The sequence below is a fragment of the Agrilus planipennis genome, unplaced genomic scaffold (assembly GCF_000699045.2).
Source record: "Agrilus planipennis isolate EAB-ADULT unplaced genomic scaffold, Apla_2.0 scaffold50, whole genome shotgun sequence".
NCBI lineage: Eukaryota > Metazoa > Arthropoda > Insecta > Coleoptera > Buprestidae > Agrilus > Agrilus planipennis.
In genome coordinates this window covers 167,665-190,004 of record NW_020438881.1, presented here as the reverse complement: position 1 = coordinate 190,004, position 22,340 = coordinate 167,665, and the positions used below count along the sequence as shown (strand labels likewise).

Here is a 22,340-nt window from a genome sequence, read left to right as displayed (position 1 = left end):
TTAAATCCATCAAATATGATGTACAGGGTGTGAAAATTTTGTTAACCAACGGTGGCATAATTATTTCAAAAGACGAAGGTTTATACACGTATGACTCATTATCAAACCAATTTCTTAAAAAATATTATAAATTGTAAAATATATACTAAATATTACCGACCCAATAATTTAATTTTTGCATATTGTAATATTTAATTTGAATTTTATTTTGTTCATTAGATTAACTTAAATTAACGTGTTTTTAAGAAATTGTATAGGAACATAGTTTTCTAGGATTTATATTTAATATTTCGTAGCATTTTACATACATTGTAATTTTTAAAGTAAAAATACAAATTAGAAAGTAAAAACTTTATTTACAATATTTGTATTTCGTATATTCTAAGCTAGAGACTGTATTAATTAATTAAAGAGCATTGGAAATCATTATTAGATAACTAATTGGCACAAACAGTAACAATAAAAAGGCCTATCAATATTATTTATGAATAACAATTACGTTAACATTATTTGGCAGTGAGTTTTTAATTTTACATTTAATTTTTAACTCCAAGAAAAACTTATTAAAGTATCATACATAAGAAGTATATCTAAAATTTAAATATGCTTATGTTTAAACTAATTCGTTGATTTTATTGTCATTGTTTTTGTTATTATTTTCTTCAATTTCATCGCATCTGTCTTCCAATTCGTCCTGAAATTAATACAAAAAAGGGAAGTTAATTAATAATATAAATTTTTAAATAAGGGTTGTTTACCTCGTCAATATTTAAACATTTTCCCCATTCTTTAAGTGTAATTTTGTGATTGTTATCAGTATCACATGAGTCCAAGAACGGAGCCATACAATGCTCTAGGGACATTAATGGGGCACGAATCGGGAAGAGTTCGTGTCGCGACACGGTTCTGTAACAAAATTATTTCATAAAACTACAACTTGTACATTTCGATGAGGGAGATGATGTTTTTCGTACCTGTCAAACAATTTATCTATTTATTTTATTAACCACTGTCAAACTTAGGCCAAATCAAACAATAGCTTTAAGCACATCAAAGGATATATTAAAAAATCTTACGCGTTTTGATATTTATGTTTCAGATGTTTTTGTTTAACTAAAAAAAAGTGTAGGATATACTGATTAACGAGTGAAAAGTACAGTTTAACTGGATTAATAATAAAAACATAAATTTTCGAAAGAAAGTTCAAAAATTAGGCAGGTCATAAACACTTTGACAAATCTTGGGGGAAACTGGATATATTCGTTTATGATAACGTGATTTTGGTGGACCGTTTGAATAGTTCTTCACGTTAACTATCACTTAGATTTAGGGGTCTATTGATATTTGTTATGTCGTTAAATTTGCTTAGATTTTGTAAAATGAAGGATTTTTTAAACGTTTAAATAAACATTATAAAAAATTCGTACCTGTCATGACTCATGTCTAAGTCACACCATTTCCAAATAGCGGCATTAACCCATCTACGAGTGAGATTATTTTCGGCTTCTTTTTCCATTTTATAGTAGTGAGGAGTGAGTTCTTGACGGTCAGCAAGATCTCTCATAACGTTGAAGAGCCAATCTCTCATCCTGCGTGGGAAGTCGTCCATTTCTTCTTTCTTGCATTCCTGTAAAGATTATTCCTGTTTCCTTTATTTATTCATTAAATTCCAAACATAAATAGAATTAAAGTATTTTTTTTTGCAACATAAAAGATCTGCGGCTTTGGGAGGGCACCATGGAAGTCAATAAGAATAAATAGGCTGGTAGGAGACCTCAGATATGAAGGGCTAGTTAGCAATAAAGTAGAAGCAGAACAGGAGGTTACATTAGTGTTTGTAAATTGTTAGAGATGTAAGCTGCTCTAGTTTTTAAGAAATATGAAAATTGGCTCAAGACAGGAAAACGTTGAAGTGCGTGTACAGCCAGTTTTGGAGTTGAAGACGATACAGAGATTAATAAATAGAATAAATGGGCGATTTCAAAATTAAATAACTCATACATTTCTAGTCGTATTTCATAAAAGAATTACATAAAAAAACAATGCTCTCATTGATGTATAATTGATAATTAATTAAATGTAAAGAGTGGGACGCCATCGTTCGAAATGGTATAATCATGGCGATCTGTCCATAAACCGTTATATCAGTGGATTCACTACCGAGAGGTTTAGACTATTGTTTAAGCATTCGGGAAGACACCGGTTCGACTCCCGGTTTGTCTCTCCTGGTTTAAGTATTTGTTTGATTTCCTTGGATCATTTACGCAAATGCTAAGACAGTAATATTCCACAGATACTCCTGTTCACCCATCCGTTCCCACGATTCGTGAAAGAAGGCTGAAGAAGGCCTTCCGCCCTACATTCGGGCATAATCCGGAAGGACTGTCCGCCCACTAACTTTACTAGCTGGTGAGAATGAAACACCAAAATGCTTTTTTTTTTAGTTTTTTGAATTCACTTGTTTGGTCCAGCTGTCCAACCTATCCAAGTTATTGGACGAAGGTTGTCTAAGCGGATTAACTTCTCCTTCAGTCTTCAGGTGTATTTATAAGTGTCCCATTGTTTAATTTAATTAGTTATGGATTATACATTAAAGAGAGCATTTCTAGAACGCTTTGATATGGTTTAGGTAATGCGAGATATGACTAGAAACAAATAAGAAACTTATAATTATTTACCGGCATATCACGGCAGACGCCATAGTACTCGATGTGGATGTGTCTGTATTTTTCTTCTTTACATTTTTTGTCATTGGTACTACACCAGCAACGTTGTTGGTAGATAGAACAGTCGGATGGCCATGTTTCGTTATAGTTGGAACATACTTTACGACGTTCTTCTGTCTCTTCGGGACATTCTGGGATACACACACAGAGAGGATCTTCATTTTCATCTAACTGGCAAACTCTACCAGCTCCGCAATGTACTTTAGAGCACGGGTCTAGAATAGAAAATGAAACTTCATTTTTTGCATTGTTCTATTTGCAGCAAATTTTATTGCATCGCACATCTATCTAAATGTGGTATTTGTTACTACAATACCATTACAATTTGTATAAACAATTTTGCTGTAATTGTTATTTCATCTCGTGTTTTTGTAGCGAAATTGCTAATACCTATACAATTCTTACCAATAAGGGGAGTTTTGTCATCAGTTACGTCAGAATCATCAGCTTCAGAAGTTTCCCTTTCTCTTTCTCGTTCTTGCTGTTTTGCTAAATCTTCGGCAACTTTAAGGGCTTCTTCTTCGTCTGAGATTCCTTGTGGACCTTCCTCATCCAAATTGCTTGACAGTGCTGCAGGTGGAGACCATTTCTTGTGTTTGCGATACTTATGCTTTCTCTAAACATTTATAAACCTATACTATAAGTTATTACACACGATTTTAAAAAACAGACGCAGAAATAGTATATTTGTAAGACATATGTACTTCCATTTGAGTTTTACAGTTTGCCGAATAAAACCGCAATGGTTAGTTAATCCTTAATCTTTTATTACTGAAATATGTTTAAGGGTTTTGTAAAATAAATTTTGTATGTATTGCATTCCGTGTGTGTGGTTCTTTTAAAAGAAACAATTTTTCTTCGACAAAAATTGAAATTGTATTCTCAAATACTATTTCCTTTTCAATTTTCCAATTAGTTTGTAGGATTCGTGGCAGATGTCGCCGTAATGTAGATATTGAGGAAAAATGAGTAAGTAAAAATAAATATGGATATTATACCTCTTTATGTTCAGCAGATTGAATTTCAGAAATTAGAATTGCGGCCAAAATAAACAGAAGAATTAATTTTAATTCCATTTTTGTTGATAGCTCTCCTGAAAAAGAAAATTCCATTTTAAAATCTAATACCTGAAATTTCGCATATTATATTTAATTTTGATAAAAATAATTGTTATAAGATGATCAATAAATTATAAAAATCAGTTTTATGTTTTGTTCCATTTTTGTCTGAAATGCGAGCAATGTCGGATTATGAAAATTCCGCAGAATTTTGAAGAGGAAGTTTCAGCAATTAACGTTAAATTAACGATTTTGCACATACAATAACTGTATATTTTTAGTCGCCGACATATGTGCTATGACATCATCCATATTGCAACCGACCTACAAGCTGAAAAATTACATAACTCTGCATTTCTTCGGGTCATTTATTTTATTAATATTATTGACATCAAAAGTTACTTTGGCCAAACACTGTCGATATCCCTTGTATTTTTAAGACGTTTCGCGGTTTGATTATTACATTATTAAATTTAGTATGAACATTTAAAAGTTTGCTTTGTAAATATTCACAAGTATACTGAATTTTAAAAATCCTTGAAGGAATCCTACGAAACGCCTCCACATGCATGTTCTTTATGTTTGTCTTTAAAGATAAACATATAGTTACTGATGCCAATAGTGGATTGATCACCGTTACTACTTTTGAAAAAGATTTGTGCAATGGCAAAAGCAGGAAATGTTCAAGTTGAACAACATTTTACATTAGCACACATTAAATTTTCAATTTTTAAAAGTTTAAGAGCTAAAAGTGGTTTGAAGACATTATCTTTCACTAAAATAATAAGTTCGTATTATACCTGGTGATGACCTCAATTTAATTTGTTTTCATTACAAATAATAAGCTATCGACATTTAGTTCTTACTAATATATTTGGATTCAGTAACAGCTACTTAAGTTTTCCTTAAAAAAACATTCATTCCAACAATAACCGCATCATTGTTATAAAAAGCAATGCCTATGTTTCCACCAGAGTCGAATCAAATCATATATTTTAATGGATATTACACAATCAGAAGTTGACAAGAAGAACAACTTGACTCGGCTGTGCTAAAAGAAGCCTTTTGAGTGTTATTATTTCTATCCGCGAGAAGACTACTGAATCCTAGGATTTGACCAAACCCCGAAATAGATCATGGTTTCACCTCAAAGTCGTGACGATTTTGGTTAATCCTGAGGAGGAGTGAACACACCGAACAGTCAAACAAAGAAAAAAAAATTATCTGCTTTTGCTTTTGACTAGTCAATCAAGTTATTAATTTTGTCCTTAGTAAGAGTTGAGTCTCCGTTGGATCAAAGGACAAAACAATTTATTAGTCACGTCTAGACTATAACATAAGCACCAATAGTGCAACGATTACAAGTTGATTTTTACCTTACTCTATACTTTGATTGGAATACTTTGTATTTTGGGATCGAACTTAAATCCTTACCTAACGGATTTAAATGTGTTTTCTTTAATGGTGTACAATAAATTATAATTTGCCTAGCAGTAACATGAGATAGTACATAAAAGACATTTTGCTGATTAAGTGAGAAGTCAGTATGAAATGTGATATTATCCATTCTGCACATACGATTAGTATAAAGCACAAATGGTTCTTCATAAGCAAAAGTTCACTGATTGTATAGACAAGCATTGCACTGTTTGGAATTGTCGTTTTCTGATAATTAATAATAATAACATGATGATCAGTTATTCACCACGCTTTATTTTATTACGTACAACATTGTTTGATTTAATATTATACCAGTTTTGTACCTTTCTGTGTCTGAAAATTAAGAAGTAGGTACTAGTACATATAATTATATCTATTTGAGGCTTCTACTAAAAATAAAAATTCCAACTTTGTGTTCTAATGAATTTCACTCATCTGGAAAAAAGTCTTTAAAGAGAATGAACTTTTATTAACGACAATGTTCAGATAATACCAATAGCCTTTTTTATAAAGGACTAATTAATTTTACTTTTGAAAGATTGACTTTGATTAATAAAAAATAAGGAGAAAGCTGCCGTCTTGTAAACAATATTTGACTTCTTCTTATTATGAATTAGAGGGGAGTAACTTAATCTTTCAGAAGTTGAAACATCGTTACAGAGAGTAAATTGCAATTCCCTTTTGGTTACTGATAATAGTCGGCATATGAAGGTAGCTGGGATAATAATTATGGGTGCAAATACGGCTGCTATGTATATGCATTTCCATATAAACTCTTCCTGGAGTAACTGGTTTTATTTTCTTGGCAAAGAATCAAATGTGGAGTACAGCGTGTTGGGTTTCAAGTAATTAAAAGTTTTATGGGTAGCAAATCTATTTCGAAGCATTATTTCATGTTGCAATAAAACATGTGCTACTGTATGAGTTTGAAAAGCAAAATGGTCCGATGAAAATACCGCGTGTTAAGTTTACCCAGAAACAAACATGACCTACTTGATTTTTTATACTTAGAATGTTGATGTCACCTAAATAAAATTCGACGGGATTTGAATAAATGCATTTTGATATACACATACACAAAGAGAGGCATCACCATCAGTCGTCTTCTCATATTAATAATCATATAAATAATAGTCAAATAAATGTAATTTAAAGTCTTTGAGGGTTGCTATGCTTTTTTTAAAACAGATTTTGAGAGTTCGGTTAGTTTAGAACTTTTTCTAGAGAAGCATGTGATTTTTCAGGTAGACGTAGTTGAAAAAATACAGTAAAAATACAACATACGTTAACCAAAAATGTTGATAAAGAAATGAATAATTTCTGTTTTCGGTGAACGTTTTGCAATTGTTACTTATGGATGTTTCGCTTTTGATTGATTAATTTCCAAATATATTTAAATATTGGTATGCAACGGATGCAAAAGTAACATAAAAATCCAATCAAACAGAACAAAAAGTTTCTGGTGTTGTCTTTGGTTACACATCTACCACGTAGGGGTAGATACACTGTTGACTCAGTTCAACAAGTCGATATCCTTGATGAACATTTGTAAATCCCACAAAATGTAACAACGTTCTTCAGAAAAATTGTAGTTTGAAGATTTTGGACCTAAGCGGTCAATTTTTGATGATATTTCGAGGCTTCCTGTCTTTAGCTGTAGGTGCATTTAGAAGGAAATTCCGTTTTAAAATCCGTCACATTGCATTTAGTGTTGAACCATCGAATTGCGGCTTTGATAAGACTGAAAAGTTAGCGTCTCAACGGTCCTGCTTCGTTAAATATTTTTACTCGTATTGATTTGTGTGAACATGAAATGAACTGCTGCTGTCCTGATTTAAGTCTCAGGCCTTAGTCGATTGGAGTTACTTCCTAACGTTTCGCTAGCATGAATGGTAATCTTTAGAGTTCCTTCCATTTCTGATGCTATTGCTAGATGAGGACTTGCAGCTCCGCCGCCCGTGCTAGCGAAACTTTAGGAAGCAACTCCAACTGACGACGACCTTCAGAACTGAATCAGGAGAGCATCAGTTCACTTACTGGCCCAGAAAGCCTTTAACAATTTGAGAAAGCGAAATTTTCGAAAAATTTTTTGAAAAACTGAACAATTAAACGCGGAGTGGAATTGTATGTGTCAAATTGAAAGTCGAAATATATTACCAATGTTGACTGAATGTTGAATTTTGATTTTTTTATCGGGAAGGGGAGAGTCCAGACCAAAATCTACCCTCCTTCTTCATCCATCTGTCGTTAACGAAGACTATCAATAGTCAATACTCTTGAGGCAAATATGAAGAAAAAAGTTCCATTTTTTATTCTCTTCATTTTATGCTTATAACTATAACATCCTCATGAATGGTTATTAAACGTTATTTATATTAATATGAAAAGCCCTTGTAGAAACGAGTTCGTGGAAAACGACGCGACGATTCCAACGTTATGTGATTTTAATTTATACGCCACGAGACTGTTTTCGATTAGTTGGAATAAAATTATCGCAAAAGCTTTTTTGAGTAAGTACCTAATTTTAAATATCCGCTAAGTGTTTAAAGAGAAACGTTTAAAAAATAGCCTTCCAGTGGTTTAAATTTCAGTACGGGGTTATCTTCTGATCGAACTTTGTAGCAAATAAATGTTGATAAAATTGAAATTTGACAGTAAACTTTGACTTGCTGTATTGCATGCAAAACTGTATCGAAGGTTAAAAAGTAGAACGCAAAATATGTATTTTGATGTCTTCTTCTCGGTATCCATCATCACTTCCTTCGATAGCAAAGAGTTAACAGGAAACGTAGTGAATAAAAGATAAACTTGTCCCACGCAAATGTAACTATTTATAAAAACTTTATTGTCCACTTTTGCCAATTTGACAAATACAGTGTAAATTCTTAATAGCGAAGCTTATGGAACCGAGCACGTTCTTTTGTGCCGAAGATTTTTTTTACATAAATTATGAAGGGGAAAGGAATAAACCACACGTTTCGAAAGGTGTCATCTTCATTCAGAAGCTGATACTTTTGGTATTGATATTATCGCAATGGAGACTCACTAATATTGAGAATTAAAAAACACTTAAAGGTAAAATCGCAAATCATGTATAGACACTTTATTCCGAGAATTTCCCGATCTAATTCTAAAAAAGTCATCAACCGATCGTCTGGCTGCAGCCCGAATTACCAGGAGTCTTGTGCTCCATATTATAAAATACCTGAAGTTAAACTGCAGTTTCCCAATTTTGTTAGAGGGTTTGAATTACCGAATTTTCTCTTCAGTTCAATTTTTACAAGACTCAATTTGATTTTCTTGTACTATTGACAGTGAAATGCATAAAACAAATATTTTGAGAATAACAAAACACAACACGTGTTTCGTTTGAAAGGTGCCATAATAGGCAATTCAAAATAAGAGCGGTCATTTTGTGGCATTTTATTGCTTTATGATAGACGGACTATATTTAGAATATATTCCATCTGAAGAGATAATTGTGGTGTGAATTACAATTTTTGAAATTGTTACGGTAAATGTGGAGTTTAAGCGATATCCATGCTACATCATGCAGAATTTTCTGGCAAGGATTAAATTATGTTTTATAAATTTTGTTAAATATTTTTTAAAATCAAAAGGATGCGAGATATAAATAATTAAGTCTTTTTGTAATTAATTCTTCAAAAACGATTTTGCACTGGCTTTAATTAGAGTCTAGTCTTTCCCTTAACGCATTAATTAAATACTTTTATCACTTCTTCTAATATGGACGGTTAAATCCTTCACAAATTGCTTCTTTAATACATAACGTACTTATTGCTAAAGGGCAACGTAACAANTGCAAACGTATGGCTTTCTTCTGCCGTATGTTGTGTTTCTGATTGCTCTTCTTTTTGACTTACTTGTTCTTTCCAGTATTCTTCAATTATATCATCAGCATCTTGAAGTATTTCATCCTCGTCTACATTTGGTATTATAGATAATGCTTCTAGATCTTCGGCAGTCGTTTCTTGAATATTCAGTTCACAAGTATCCCTTTCGAGTCTGCTTAAAGCATCTGCTACCTTGTTTTCTTTGCCTTTTTTATAACGGACTTCAAAATCATACTCAGCGAGTCGAATTTTCCAACGTGCAAATCTTGAGTTGATTTCTTTTGCTGTTGTTAGCCATTTTAAGGGTTGATGATCTGTTTCTATAATAAAACGTTTTCCAAATAAATATGGCCTAAAGTGCTTGCAAGAATCTACGACGGCTAGCAGTTCTTTTTCAATAGTTGCGTAATTTCTTTCGGCTGTATTGAGTGTGCGTGAGTAGAAAGCTACAGGTTTTCCATTTTGGGACAAAACGGATCCAATGGCGTAATTACTTGCGTCTGTTGTTAATGTAAACGTCTTTGTAAAATCAGGGTATGCTAGTACCGGTGCGTTGGTTATCAAATCTTTGCATTTTTAAAAATCATTAGAAAACCTAAAAATTACTACTACTGGAAGAATATAAACTGAAATGAAATTTAAAAACATTTGTTTTGTTGTTAACTGATTAGTGTAATAATAATTGTTGTTTTATACAATAATATTTTCCAAGTCAGTCCGGATCTGTACAAATGGTATGACCTAAATGCATCATTCTTTAAAACCTCATACACATACCAACCCACAATATACACCATGTAAATGTACACATACAGACATACTTTATATGTTCATTCTTCTCCATATGCGCGCATATGTTACATCATTCGCTTGTTATATTAACACTCTTAAGCAAAATCAGAGATAAGTCAACATCACTTAATTAATGTTGATATAAATAGCTATTAAGTGTGTCGTTTAATTATTTTTAATAAGCTCAATTGGAACAATGTCGATCAGAATCATTATTTTTTTGGTTTTACACATTTAACTCTTATATTAAAGTAAGAACGTACAATGAATAACTGTAAAACAGGATCTAGTTTAAATTATTTGCTTAAATATTTATTGTCTGAGCAGTTTTTTACTTAATTTGTTGTATGATATCAAACTCTGCTTAACTTTAAGCTTACTTTAAGTACCATACATAAACCACCCGCTATATGCAGTAGCATATTAGGTTGTCTAACTTGAAGACTGTAATTTACACGTAGTAGTATCGATCTTTAAGGAATAGATCTTCATTTAACTCCATTTTGTGGCATTTTAAATTTTAAACGGTTGTTGTACAGTCTGTAAATAACTGAAAATAATATGCAAATCAAAATTCAGAAGTATCTAATTTCAAAATTAACTTTTTTTCCCATTACAACCAGTAATACAGTATTTAAAAATTCTTCTGGGGTCTTAAAGCCCATTGAACAATTATAAGTTCTTTGGACTAATTGTAAATATGGTTGTCCTTGTAAAGGTGTAAAAATATTTGCTTGTGTAGGAATCAAACACAATTTTAGGAAGGATTTGGGGAATTGGAAAAGAATTATAGGAGGACAATATAGGGTTGGAAAGAGTACAAAAAAGTATAAAATATCAAAAGGGGGTATACAAAAAGAATTTTAAATTTAGAAAAGGGTATATCAAATGGTACTGTAAGAAGATAATAAAAATTGCAATATAAAGTAAAATTGAGAGGACTGCAATAGGGGCGATATTGAAAAAAACTCGAATAGGTATTGAAAACAAATATGATGAGTCAAGGAGAGGGAAAAACCCTAAGAGAAGTAATGATAAGTCAAGAACAACTCTAAAAATTGAGAAGATAAAGAACGGATATAGGTAATGTGGTAAAGAAAAGGTGTTGTGAGATAATAACTAATGAAGATTTCACGTACAGCTAAACCAGCACAGCTGTGTCAGGATGGAATGAGAGGACTCCCTGGAATTTCCCCTACGTCAGATGGATTGGTCCCACCCAGAAAGCCACCGTACTGCCTCAAAGTTAACGAGATGAGCAATCCTCAGATTCGGTCCTATCCATACCCTTAGACGCCTCGCTGCTCAGCACGCGGACTTTCAACCAACTGCCCTCTCGAGTCTGACACCAATTGGCGGACCAGGAATTGAAGCTAGAATTCTGAGCACCCTCGCCCTCGAGGTACCGGGGCTGAAGGGGACCTGAATTGATAGGTCCTACAACGGTCTGAGGTAGAGGGATTTTAGTCGGCAGGTCCGAGGATACCTTCCTCGGGAATCCGACACTACCCAGTCGTACGGATGACTGGGTGTCTTTTGAAGAATGTAAAAGATAAATTAATGGAAGAATGTGGAGAAGTGATAAGTGTAGATGATAATGGCCGACACTATACACACAATAATAAAGAAAAGGCATGAAGGATGGGTAAGGGGAATTTCAAGGAAATAACTTTTAAATTTTAATAAAGCTCATACACGATAGCGTCATTTTGTGAAATTATAACCGGTTTTTATTAAGTTAGATTATTAAAATGAACTTATCCCTTTGTAAATAACTGAAAACAAAACTATCTGATTTCAAAATTAACTTTTTCAATCTTTTAAAATCAGCAATGTAGCATTTAGAAATTCTTCTAAAGTTCCTCGAATAATTACAGGTTCCTTTAGGGACTAAATATGGATGCTCTTGTAAGGGTGTTAAAAATTTGCTTGTATAGGCAATCAACGGTAAAAGAATTGGAGAGCTCTCGAAACACGGAACAGGGTTGTTAGTAGACAAAACGATTTTGGTATTTATTTATGTTCAAAGGTTTCTGGAACTATGAGAACGATGAACGATAAAACAGAGTACACATCAATATTTATATCAAACTTCCTCCCTAATTCTGGAGTAAATAATTTATTTGTTTCATTTCAGCGATTTTAATTCTTAACGGGTAAGTATAAATTTGTACAGCGGTGTAGGTACACCGAACGTAGAGAGAGAAATCTGCTTTGACATGTCCTTTTAAATTGAATTCCACAAAACGTTACAGTAGGGCTGAATAGTCAGAATTACACAAGTCTGGGAATCCCATATATTTTCTTAAATAGGCTTGTGGTTTGGGAATCTTATAACTATTAATGTTGCCAAACGACTCTATATTTAAAAATAAAAATGGGTAATTAAATAATATTATATGCTTTTGAATTGATAATGCAAGGAGAGATTTCCTACCGTACCCGAGCTGTTGAGCTGTAACATGGAATAAAAGTGAGTGCTGCCGATATTCGACTTTGACAACTTATTTTTCCTTTTATTTTCTTTTGTTGTTTACGAAATATCTGTCAAGCACAAAAATTCTTATGAATTAATAAGGCTGAAAAGTTACTTAACTTTTCAAATTATCAAAACATGCCGTTAAATTTGCCGTAAAAGTTTATTACTGACAATAAGAATGAAAAAGAAAAAGAAAAAGATTATTACATCTGTACAGGTGCGACACATGGACATTGGGTATGGCGGAAAAGAAAAGGTTAAAAGCGTTACAAATGTGGTGTTACAGGCGTATGATGAGGATACCGTGAATAGAAAAGGTTAGAAATGAAGATTCTATGGAAGTCAATAAGAAATAGGCGAGATAGGTTGGTAGGATACCTTCTCAGGCATGAAGGGCTAGTCAGAGTCATAAGCAGAAACAGGAATTAAGAGGAGTAGAGGTAAACCTAGACTAGATTAATGTTCATAAATAGTTAAGGATGGGCGATGTTCTAGTTTTTGAGAAAGACGAAGATTAGCTCAGGATAGGAATGAGTGGTGGTGCTCGTCCAACCACTTTACTTTTAGGACTGACGACCTTATGATGATGAATAAGAATGGTGAAAAATGATTAACATAAAACTTATTGTCATTTCACGGTAAAACTTCGGCCGGAATACCTTTAATTTATATTAGTTCCACCACATTCGCGCTTACTTCACTAAAAATTGAACAAACTATTTCACTGATAACTATCTAATAGATAAGGTAAGGTATTAACATATGTATAAAGGCGTTTCAGTAGTTATCATGGTTTAAAAACCTGTTCCTTTTTGGTATCCTAATGATCGTGGTGTAATCCACAGCAATTTTGTCGTCAACATTATAATGATTATTTTTGTTCACCCTGTAAATGGTAAAGGGATACGTTTACATCTTTAGGTAAATCTGAAGCAATTAGTACGTTTTTCAGTGCATAAAAAAATTGCAGAACATGAAAAGCTCTGAAAATTCAATTACCTAAGTCTTTTTCAAAGATTTCCGAGTCAGCTTTGAAGGATAATTTTAACGAACTTTCATTCAGAAATTCGTCTTTTTCATGAAAAACTTTCCCTACGCTGCTTTCACACGCGATTCGTAAACGTAAGTATGCACGTATGTACATTAAAAAATATTCAGCGGGAAACGAACTTCTCTTGACTACTCTGCGATATTTTAGTTCGTATTGATAAAGGGTTCGGTATAATGAACGACATTTTAGAAACCTCGTTACAAGAACATTGGCGGCGAAAAGGAGAGTCAAAATAGTAATCTAGTTAAATAATAATAACAATAGCTTTTCTGTATCTACTACCTGAGTGGAGCTTGGCATAGTCTTCCTTATATGCAGAGCCAGTAATTGAGTGCATTAATTAATCGGTTAAGACTTGACGCCATTTAAAAACTGCAATTTATAGATAAAGACAAGGAACTTGGAAAGAAATAGAATAAAATACATTTTCTACCAGTTGTATAGGTACATACTGATTGTCTCAATTTCACTACTTGAACCTGCTTCATTAGAAACTGTTTTCAAAAACTAGAACATTAATATATAGTCAAACTTCCCTAACTTAAATCTCCTAGGGTAAATTTCAGTTGAAGAAAATTTCTGTTTTAACCTTTTAATTTTTGTTTCAAAGTTATTGCTTTATGTATTACTGTTGCTAACCCCCCCCCCAACCCCCTTCACCTCTTTAATAACTCTTACATCCTCAGATCGCGATATCAGCCAAAGTATTAAGTACTTCGCTCGTATTGTCTGTTCCTACAGTAACATTATGTTTCTGATTTAACCCTTTTTTTGTTGTTTTTTTCAAAAAGTAGTGTAAATTCAATTTAAGAAGGTAATTTATAGAGAAAAATTCGAGTTAGAGAAATATAAATATTACAATTCAAGAGTTTGGAATTCTCTTATGAAAATATCTCTACTATTTTTATTCATAAGGGGTTCTACTTTGTCCTTATTTTTTCTTAGTTAGGCCAGTCATCAGTTCATATGGGTAAAATTCTTATCATTTGTATCACATATTTTGAAGAGATGTATTAATTATATTAACTATACTATGATTGACCAACCATCTGTCTTCAAAGGGCTTATTGAATGAATGATTTAATCTAAAATAGAAGTTCCCTCATGTTCTTACATATGAAAATTGAAAAATGTGTTGTAAAGGTATATCACCTTCAGCTCACCTATAATAAAAAAGTTGCAGCCGCCAATGCACATAGAAAAACGTCAGTACAAATTAAAATGTCTCTCTTTTTCCTCTTTTAATATAAATTTTCTAAGAAATCTTTTCAGTTTTAAAATCGCATCTAAAGCTTACACTTATTGCGTTTTTGTGAGGTAAATTTACTCCTAGCAAGTTATCGCCTGATGCAATTTAACTCTATTTTAAGTAGGTATCTCTTCTATGCCTATGTTCTTCTATATTTTATATTTTACTTATTGAGACTGTTTGGGGTTTTCAACATTTTGCGGATCTTAGATGTGCTTAAGCAAATCTAGTAGCGGTGAATCTAGATATTACGTAGTTAAAAGGTGGCCAGACACAAAAGGTTATTAATTGCGCCAAGTGCAGACTCTTAATTAAATTTGAGAGAAACTGTACTGAGTTCCGCGGTTAAACCTTAATTACGACGTGATGGTATTTAAGTGCTAACAGAAATTATTTGGATAATATTATTATAGTGGTTTACAATTTATAATTCTACAAAAGCTCTTATTTATATCTTTTGTAAAATGTTGGTGCTGTACAAATTCAGTGGTCATTCCAATAAACTACAACTCTAAAGTTTGAAGTGCTTAATTGAATTTCCCTTAAAATGGTGAAATCATAATAATCTTTTCTTGTTAAATTGATACGCCTTTTCTTCAAATGCATTGTATAGTGAATCAAAATATACTATTTGTTGTAAATAAACAAACTCTGTACCGATGTCCACTTCTTAATAGTTTTTAATTCTAGCAGCATTTTGTGTAATAATTGGACAAATGACACAAATTAGTCCTTTACTAAACTGGACCTGCTGAATACGAATTTCGATGTTGGGAGGTAAATCTTAACTGGAAGTATACTTCATTTACTTTCTCTAGCGATGTGCCCCTTCCAATGTCTCTGATGCCGGCTAGCAAAATCGTAGGTAGGGAGAAAAAATCTCATTTTACTCTCGACTCTTGTTCATTAAACATACTTTTTCATACAGTACCTGCCAAAAGTTTTGTTCAATCATGAATAGTAGTGCGAGTCGAAAACAAGCGTTAAAGCCTTTAATATGTCTTCAAATATAAATAAATATCTCGTTGATATTTTCAGTAGTAATTGGTACCAATAACAGCACGTTTAAGCAATGCAATTGTAGTGGATAAAATGGTCAATTTTTCCTTGCAGTACTATATGGATTATACGCTCCTCATCGGTTAAGAGTTTGGCCGAGAGTTATCTCCTTCCTTTTCTGGCCTAGTGCTGTTCTTTTCTACTTTGCTCCGGTCAAACTGAAAATCATATCGCTACAGAAATTAAACGAAGTATACATAATTCAAGATGGTTTTCAAGATGGTGCTTGTTCAACATTTTGAGTAAATTTCTCTTACATCTGTTTGTTCTAGATTCCTGAACTTTGTAACGTACCTAATGTATTAATGTTGTACAGGCATTATTTATCTATTATATTTCAATGTTTCTGTTTTTACCTTTAGTTTGGAGTTTAATTGAACGAATAAAAGTTGAGTATCTAGTAATACCATTGCTCACAGGTACACTACGTTGGCCAAAGGCAATGACAAATACAATATTTATAGTAACCACATTAGACTTTCGATAAATAACTACACTGGCTGTTTCTAGAGTTTGTGCGAAATCCATAGTAGAAACAAAACCTTATAGAAAATTTCTTTTTGGAACCATAATGAACAATTTCGGTTGTCCAAGCCTAACAGGGATTGATCCATTTGCTTTTTCCTTTCATCAGCAGTTAGTGACAGATCTTAAAGGTGAGAGCTCACCCGAACTAAAATTTGGTGTTGATTAATAACCACCGCTTGAATTCGTGTAATATTCAAAAATATATAGATTTTAGATTAAAGGAGCATCAATTCTGGCCAATTCAAATATACGGTTACAAGTTTTTTCTTGCAAAAGATTAAATGTTCATTTAAATTTAGCCCGAAAGGGAGTTTCAATAACTTTATAACTTCTGTCGCACATACTCCACTGAACAGGCCACCAAACCTGGAGTGTCTAAGCCTTTAAAGAAGAAAGTATATAGCAAGTTCTATCTTTGGAGCGTAGGGCTGAGTAATGTGTTAATTGTGCAGTTCTCTCAGATATACACGGCACAAAATACAATACAATAATGTTGTTGTTGCTGTTGTTCTAACAGCATCTGTTGTGCATTCCATGCAAGTAATAACCATTTTTCACTAAGAACAAGATTAAATAGATAAATTTCCCACCCGGTGGGAATATAAAAGTAATGAATCCAAAAATTTTCTGAGCACGTATGTTTCTTGGTACAAGAGGCGTATTGTGTATGAGGAGCAGGGACACACATACACCTACACACGCACAAGCACATATGCTGCAAAATGTATACACACGCCTTGCAGTTATTAATTTTCCCTACATTGTGCCCGGGATTATCAAGTTTCTTTTATTCAGGTCGAGCGCCGATTTCGAACAAGAGGAATACTCAAAACTGCAACAATAACATTCCCCATTTAATATTTAATATCGGAGAATTTAGTAATATCGTTTCAACAGGTTTATATTGCTGTCGAACATTAAACCAAAAAGACTCTTTATGATGTACAAATGCATTCAAACGCTTGACTAAATCATTCAACCATGGAATTTGTGGAATTCCTAACCGAACAAAGTTAATATTAATTTTTGTTTCCGCATGGATTTGGATGAAATTAATATCATACATATTTAAGTTGTTTAGAATGTATTTCCAGCCCCCTATTTGAGTGAATATACATATCTATACAGGTAAGGCAAAACATTCACGTAACATATAGAAATTGCACATTTCTTTGTTAGCACGAGCCAAAATGCATAATTTGGTGAACGTAAGAAATACGTCAATCTGAAAATATCTCCTGCTTTTCTGAAAACTGTTCTAAATTGACCGAAAATCTTTTCCTTTCAAAAGCTTTAAATTGCTTTGATTGAACCAATATTGTTGTTGTTAAAAGTGTGTTTGGAGCACGGCGTTGTACGGGTGCGAAACATGGACAGTGGGCGCGGCGAAAAAGAAAAGGTTGGAAGCGTTCGAAATGTGGTGTTATAGGCGGATGATCAGGATATCGTGGGTAGAAAAGGTTAGAAATGAAGAGGTATTGGAAAGAATAGGAGAACAGAGGACTCTATGGAAGTCAATAAGAAGAGGCGAGATAGGTTAGTAGGACACCTTCTCAGGCATGAAGGTCTAGTCAGAGACATATTAGAGGCAGAAACAGGAGTTAGGAGGGGTAGAGGTAGACCTAGATTAGATTACTGTTCGCAAATAGTTAAGACTGTTCTAATTTTAGAGAAATGCGAAGTTTAGCTCAGGATAGGAAAGAGTGGAGGTACTTGTCTAACCAGTCTTAGGACTGACGACCTTATGATGAAGGTGAACCAATATTACTTTATTATTTATATGAAAAAAAATCTGAATGTGTTTATACGAATTTTCGAATTTCGAATGTCGTATTTTTTAAAAGACGATTGCATGTAATGTACAATGGAATATCAGTACGTTCGGTTCTCAACGCGCTTCAAGGGGAGTAGGGATTCTGAGAAAATACAAACACATCTTAAAGGTTTATAAACTATATTGGCGATGCAACTTGTACCCAGTGACGTATCTATATTATTTGATGCCCTTGGCAAATGCATCCGATGGGGCCCTCCCTTAACATAAAAAAGCTTAATGTTGTACTTTCATCTTTATAAATTGGTAAAGATTGAATATTTTCCATACCAAAACATGATTCACTAAGATCTTTGTTTGCATCTGGTTGTGGTTGTTCTGGATTTTGATATTAACCATCGTCGATCTCAGGGACCCCGTTCTGCCACCCTATTGTTACGTCACTGCCAGTACCTACGTGATTTTGCTTGATGAAGAATAAAGGAAATATACATTTTCTTACAATAAAAATTATTTTTTATTTTATATATATTTCAATTAATTATTTGAACTGTTGGTGTAAGTATCTAATACTAGATTTTGGTTGATATAAGAGAACATCTTTTTTGTTACTTTTTTAGTGCAAGATTACCGGCGTCATTTCCCTTACAGTTGTAGTAAACTGTTGTTATAAAATATCAAGAATTAAGTCAAACAACTAAATTCAATCATAATTGACTTCATGGTTTTTTAATTTTCTATAATAGAAATGCAATTTTAGTCTTTTTCAGCAAAAATTCAATACTAATACAGTCCATTTCAATTTGTTAGAATTGTGACCTTGAAGAAATCTGCGCGAAGATAGAAAGAATACACACTAGGCGTGAGCAAGACACAAGTAGTTGGAACAAGCTTGAACGAGCAGAGCTCTCGATGGGTGGTCTTAGGAGATCGGCTAGAGACTGTACAGTAATAGACGAAAATGTTTAGCAATTTCTTAAAACAAAAATGCATATAAATTAACAATAGAAAACAAAGCAAAAGTTTTATAGGTGTGTAGAACGTTAAGTTAATTCACTTGTTATTATTTTTGGCTAAATATGCTTTTAATAAAGCATATTCTTAATTTTTAACGAGGCAGTTTAAATAATTTTGCAAATGGTACTGTACACTTTTGTCTAGTTCTCGCTCGATGAACGGTGGAGAAATGAGCTCCGCAGACAAATATGATTGAATTTGGCATTATGCTACGGCGCATCTTAATAAAAGGAAGGGGCATATCTCTAACTTCTTGAAATGAACAGTACTTGTTTGTCCATAAATTTAATTATAAATGGTAGATATCATCTTAAGGACAAATCAATATTTATGTATAATACATTTTCTATTAGTGTATGCTTCTAATTCTCGACTAGAGATTCGCTAATCAAAATATAGGTAATAGGTACAACAATGTAGTATACATATACAGTTTACCTTGTTTTGTACGTAAAGTGTATGTAAGTAAGTGACCGGCTTGTAAAGGAGTAGCTTAAGTTATGCACGGAGGAGTTTACGGTAACCGTGCGGTACTTTATGTTACCCTAATTTTGCTTTTAGCAAGCTTCTTTATAGGGCTCGAGGGATGATAATAGACCCTAGTAAGCAATACTTACCTTCAGGTTTGCCGAAACTTACGAAACTTTCAAGAAATCTCCTCGTTGCTTTTAAGCTTCGTGAAATATCTGTCACGTAATCCTTTACATGTACATAGGTATGTCGTCTACTGATGGACTTTACAAAGTTCTTATATCCTCCAAAGTATTATACGCCTTCGAAACTATAAGTATATGTATCTATGTATGCATATAATTAAGTGAGTACATTCTAATTACAGGTAGAGCATTTTCTATATAACCATTCTAACTATTTCATGATGCAAGGAGTGACAGAGATATAAAGCAAAAACGGTAGCATAGAGTTGAGTTGCCTATTTGTCGTTAAAAAAATGATCTAAACATGCTCCTGAACGATTAATTAAGAAACCTGAGGAATATTGTTAAAGGTGTGTATTTGTAAACGTGGACGATGAGCGTGGCGGATAAAAAAAGTTAAGAAGCGTTTCGGGTGTGGAGTTATAGGCGGATGATGAAAAAAGATAGAATTATAGAAGGCGTTCTACTGTCCTATTTCTCATGTCATTATTCTGTATTCTCCCACTTTTTGTAATACCTCCTCTAATTAGAGGTTAGACTCATACAAGAAGCACGAGCAGGAGTAAAGAGGAGCAAAGGTAAGCCTAATGGTAGATTACTGTATACAAATAAAGTTGTGTGAGATGAGGGATGTGGGATGTTCTATAGGTTTAGTAAAATTCGAAGATTGGCTTAGGATAGGAAAGAGTCTGACTGACTGACGACCATATGATGATGAACTATTCGAATCATAAAAAAAATACCTTAAAAACGAGTAGGTGTTTTTCGTTGTTGCAACTCAATTACAATAATGAAATACCCTTGCTTAAAAATTATTTACTGATTATTATTACTGTTTCAGTTGGAAGAAAGAAAAATTAGAAGAAGTGACTGATTTTGGGTATCTAGGAAGTCAGATAAGTCAGGACGAAAGGAGTAGTAAGGATATAAAGCAGAGGATAGTGCAGGCTCGAGTCGCCTTCAATAAAAATTCGAAAAAGATTGTTAAAGGTGTATGTCTTGAGCGCAGTGTTGTACGGGTGCGAAATATGAACGGTGGGTGCAGCGGAAAAGAAAAGGTTACAGTGGATAGAGAAGGTTAGAAATGAAGAGGTATTAGAAAGAATTGGAGAACAGAGGACTCTATGGAAGTCAATAAGAAATAGGCGAGATAGGTAGGTAGGACACTTTCTCAAGCATGAAGGTCTAGTCAGAGACATATTAGAGGCAGAAACAGGAGCTAGGGGGAGAAGAGGTAGACCTAGATTAGATTACTATTCACAAATAGTTAAGGATGTGGGATGTTCTAGTTTTAGGGAAATGCGAAGATTAGGTCAGGATAGAATAGAGTGGAAGTTCGTGTCCAACCAGTCTTAGGACTGACGACTTTATGATGATGATGATTAGGTTTCCATTTTTGGATTCATGGGGATTCGGCTTCTTTATAAATAAGCACGAGCGAAAGAGTTGAATAGACCATTGGCAAACCCATTATGAGTTATAAGTTGTTTTCCTTACCTGATATTACATTTTTTTTATTCTATGATTATTTATTTGTTTCGAACACTTTGTATTATGGCAATTATGTACTTACTTGCCAAGACGTCTAGCTATACGACTTTGTTTCCTTTTATTTGTTTGTGCTGTAAGCTCCCAGACCATACATCCATACATTCCAAACTTAGATCGAAAGCTCTGAAACTAATTATTATTATGCATGTGGTTCAAGACGTCTCACATCTGATTTTGAGTTATTGTTAATAGGAAAGTTAGAGCGTAAGTTTCGCGAACGCTGTAATACGTACTTCACAATTAGTTCGTTTTGTAACTATATAATCAACTTGAAATTACCTCATCTGAACTGGGAGCACAAACAAAGAGATGATGTTCGTGCTGGATTGACACGTTAGAAATTATCTGTTTTTAAGCAGAGGGATACGAGTGGGCAAAATATGAATATGGATTTGTAAGTCGGTATATTTGAAACTATTAGTACGCTTCACCCGCCCCTACAGTTCCTTAATGAATTAAAGACATTTAATATATGTGTATTATATTAAATAAACATATTTTGCTATCAAGTTTTAGTGTATGTTAAGGTTAATATTATTTAAAATACTAAGAAAGCACTAAACTGCTCAAATGTTTATGTCATACATGCGTGCTTGTTATGACTTTTAAGGAAAATAGTGTCTATAATTGTGTCTTATGAAAAATTGAGAACCTACCCTTCCTCGAATGTATAAATTGACCTTTTAGGGGAAAAGATAGTCAAGATACTTGACAGAAGTAGAAAATAACGAAAAAATTTAGTTGGTCTCTATATTTCAACCATGTGTTATCCAGACATAGGAAGAAAGAATACTTACTCTGAGGACAAATAAAATGGAAGAGGTGTTGACAAAATAGTATTGTTTGAAAATAAATAAAAGTAAAACAGAAATACTGGTATGCAAGGGAAGAAAAAGTAGGGAAAGAGCGAATATAAAAATAGGATACGAAAAATTAGAAGTGATTGATTTTAAGTATCTAGGAAGTCAGATAAGTTAGGACGGAAGGAGTAGTAGGGATATAAAGCAGAGGATAGCGTAGGGTCGAGGCACCTTCAATAAAAAGAAGTCACTTTATTACTCGCGGACGATTAATTTAGAAATTGAAAGATTGTTAAAGGTGCATGT

The 22,340-nt window shown here is 33.3% G+C and overlaps 1 protein-coding gene across 1 annotated transcript; it reads right to left on the bottom strand.

The window, feature by feature from the left end:
- Positions 1-336: 336 nt before the first annotated feature.
- LOC108734868 (SPARC) lies at positions 337-3,836 on the bottom strand. The gene is made up of 6 exons (XM_025981517.1): positions 3,725-3,836; positions 3,132-3,342; positions 2,679-2,941; positions 1,428-1,627; positions 759-906; positions 337-694 (listed from the first exon to the last, which is right to left on the bottom strand). Exons 1-6 carry the CDS (start codon positions 3,800-3,802, stop codon positions 614-616), a joined length of 981 nt encoding a protein of 326 aa, XP_025837302.1. The 5' UTR covers positions 3,803-3,836; the 3' UTR covers positions 337-613.
- Between the last annotated feature and the right edge of the window lie 18,504 nt (positions 3,837-22,340).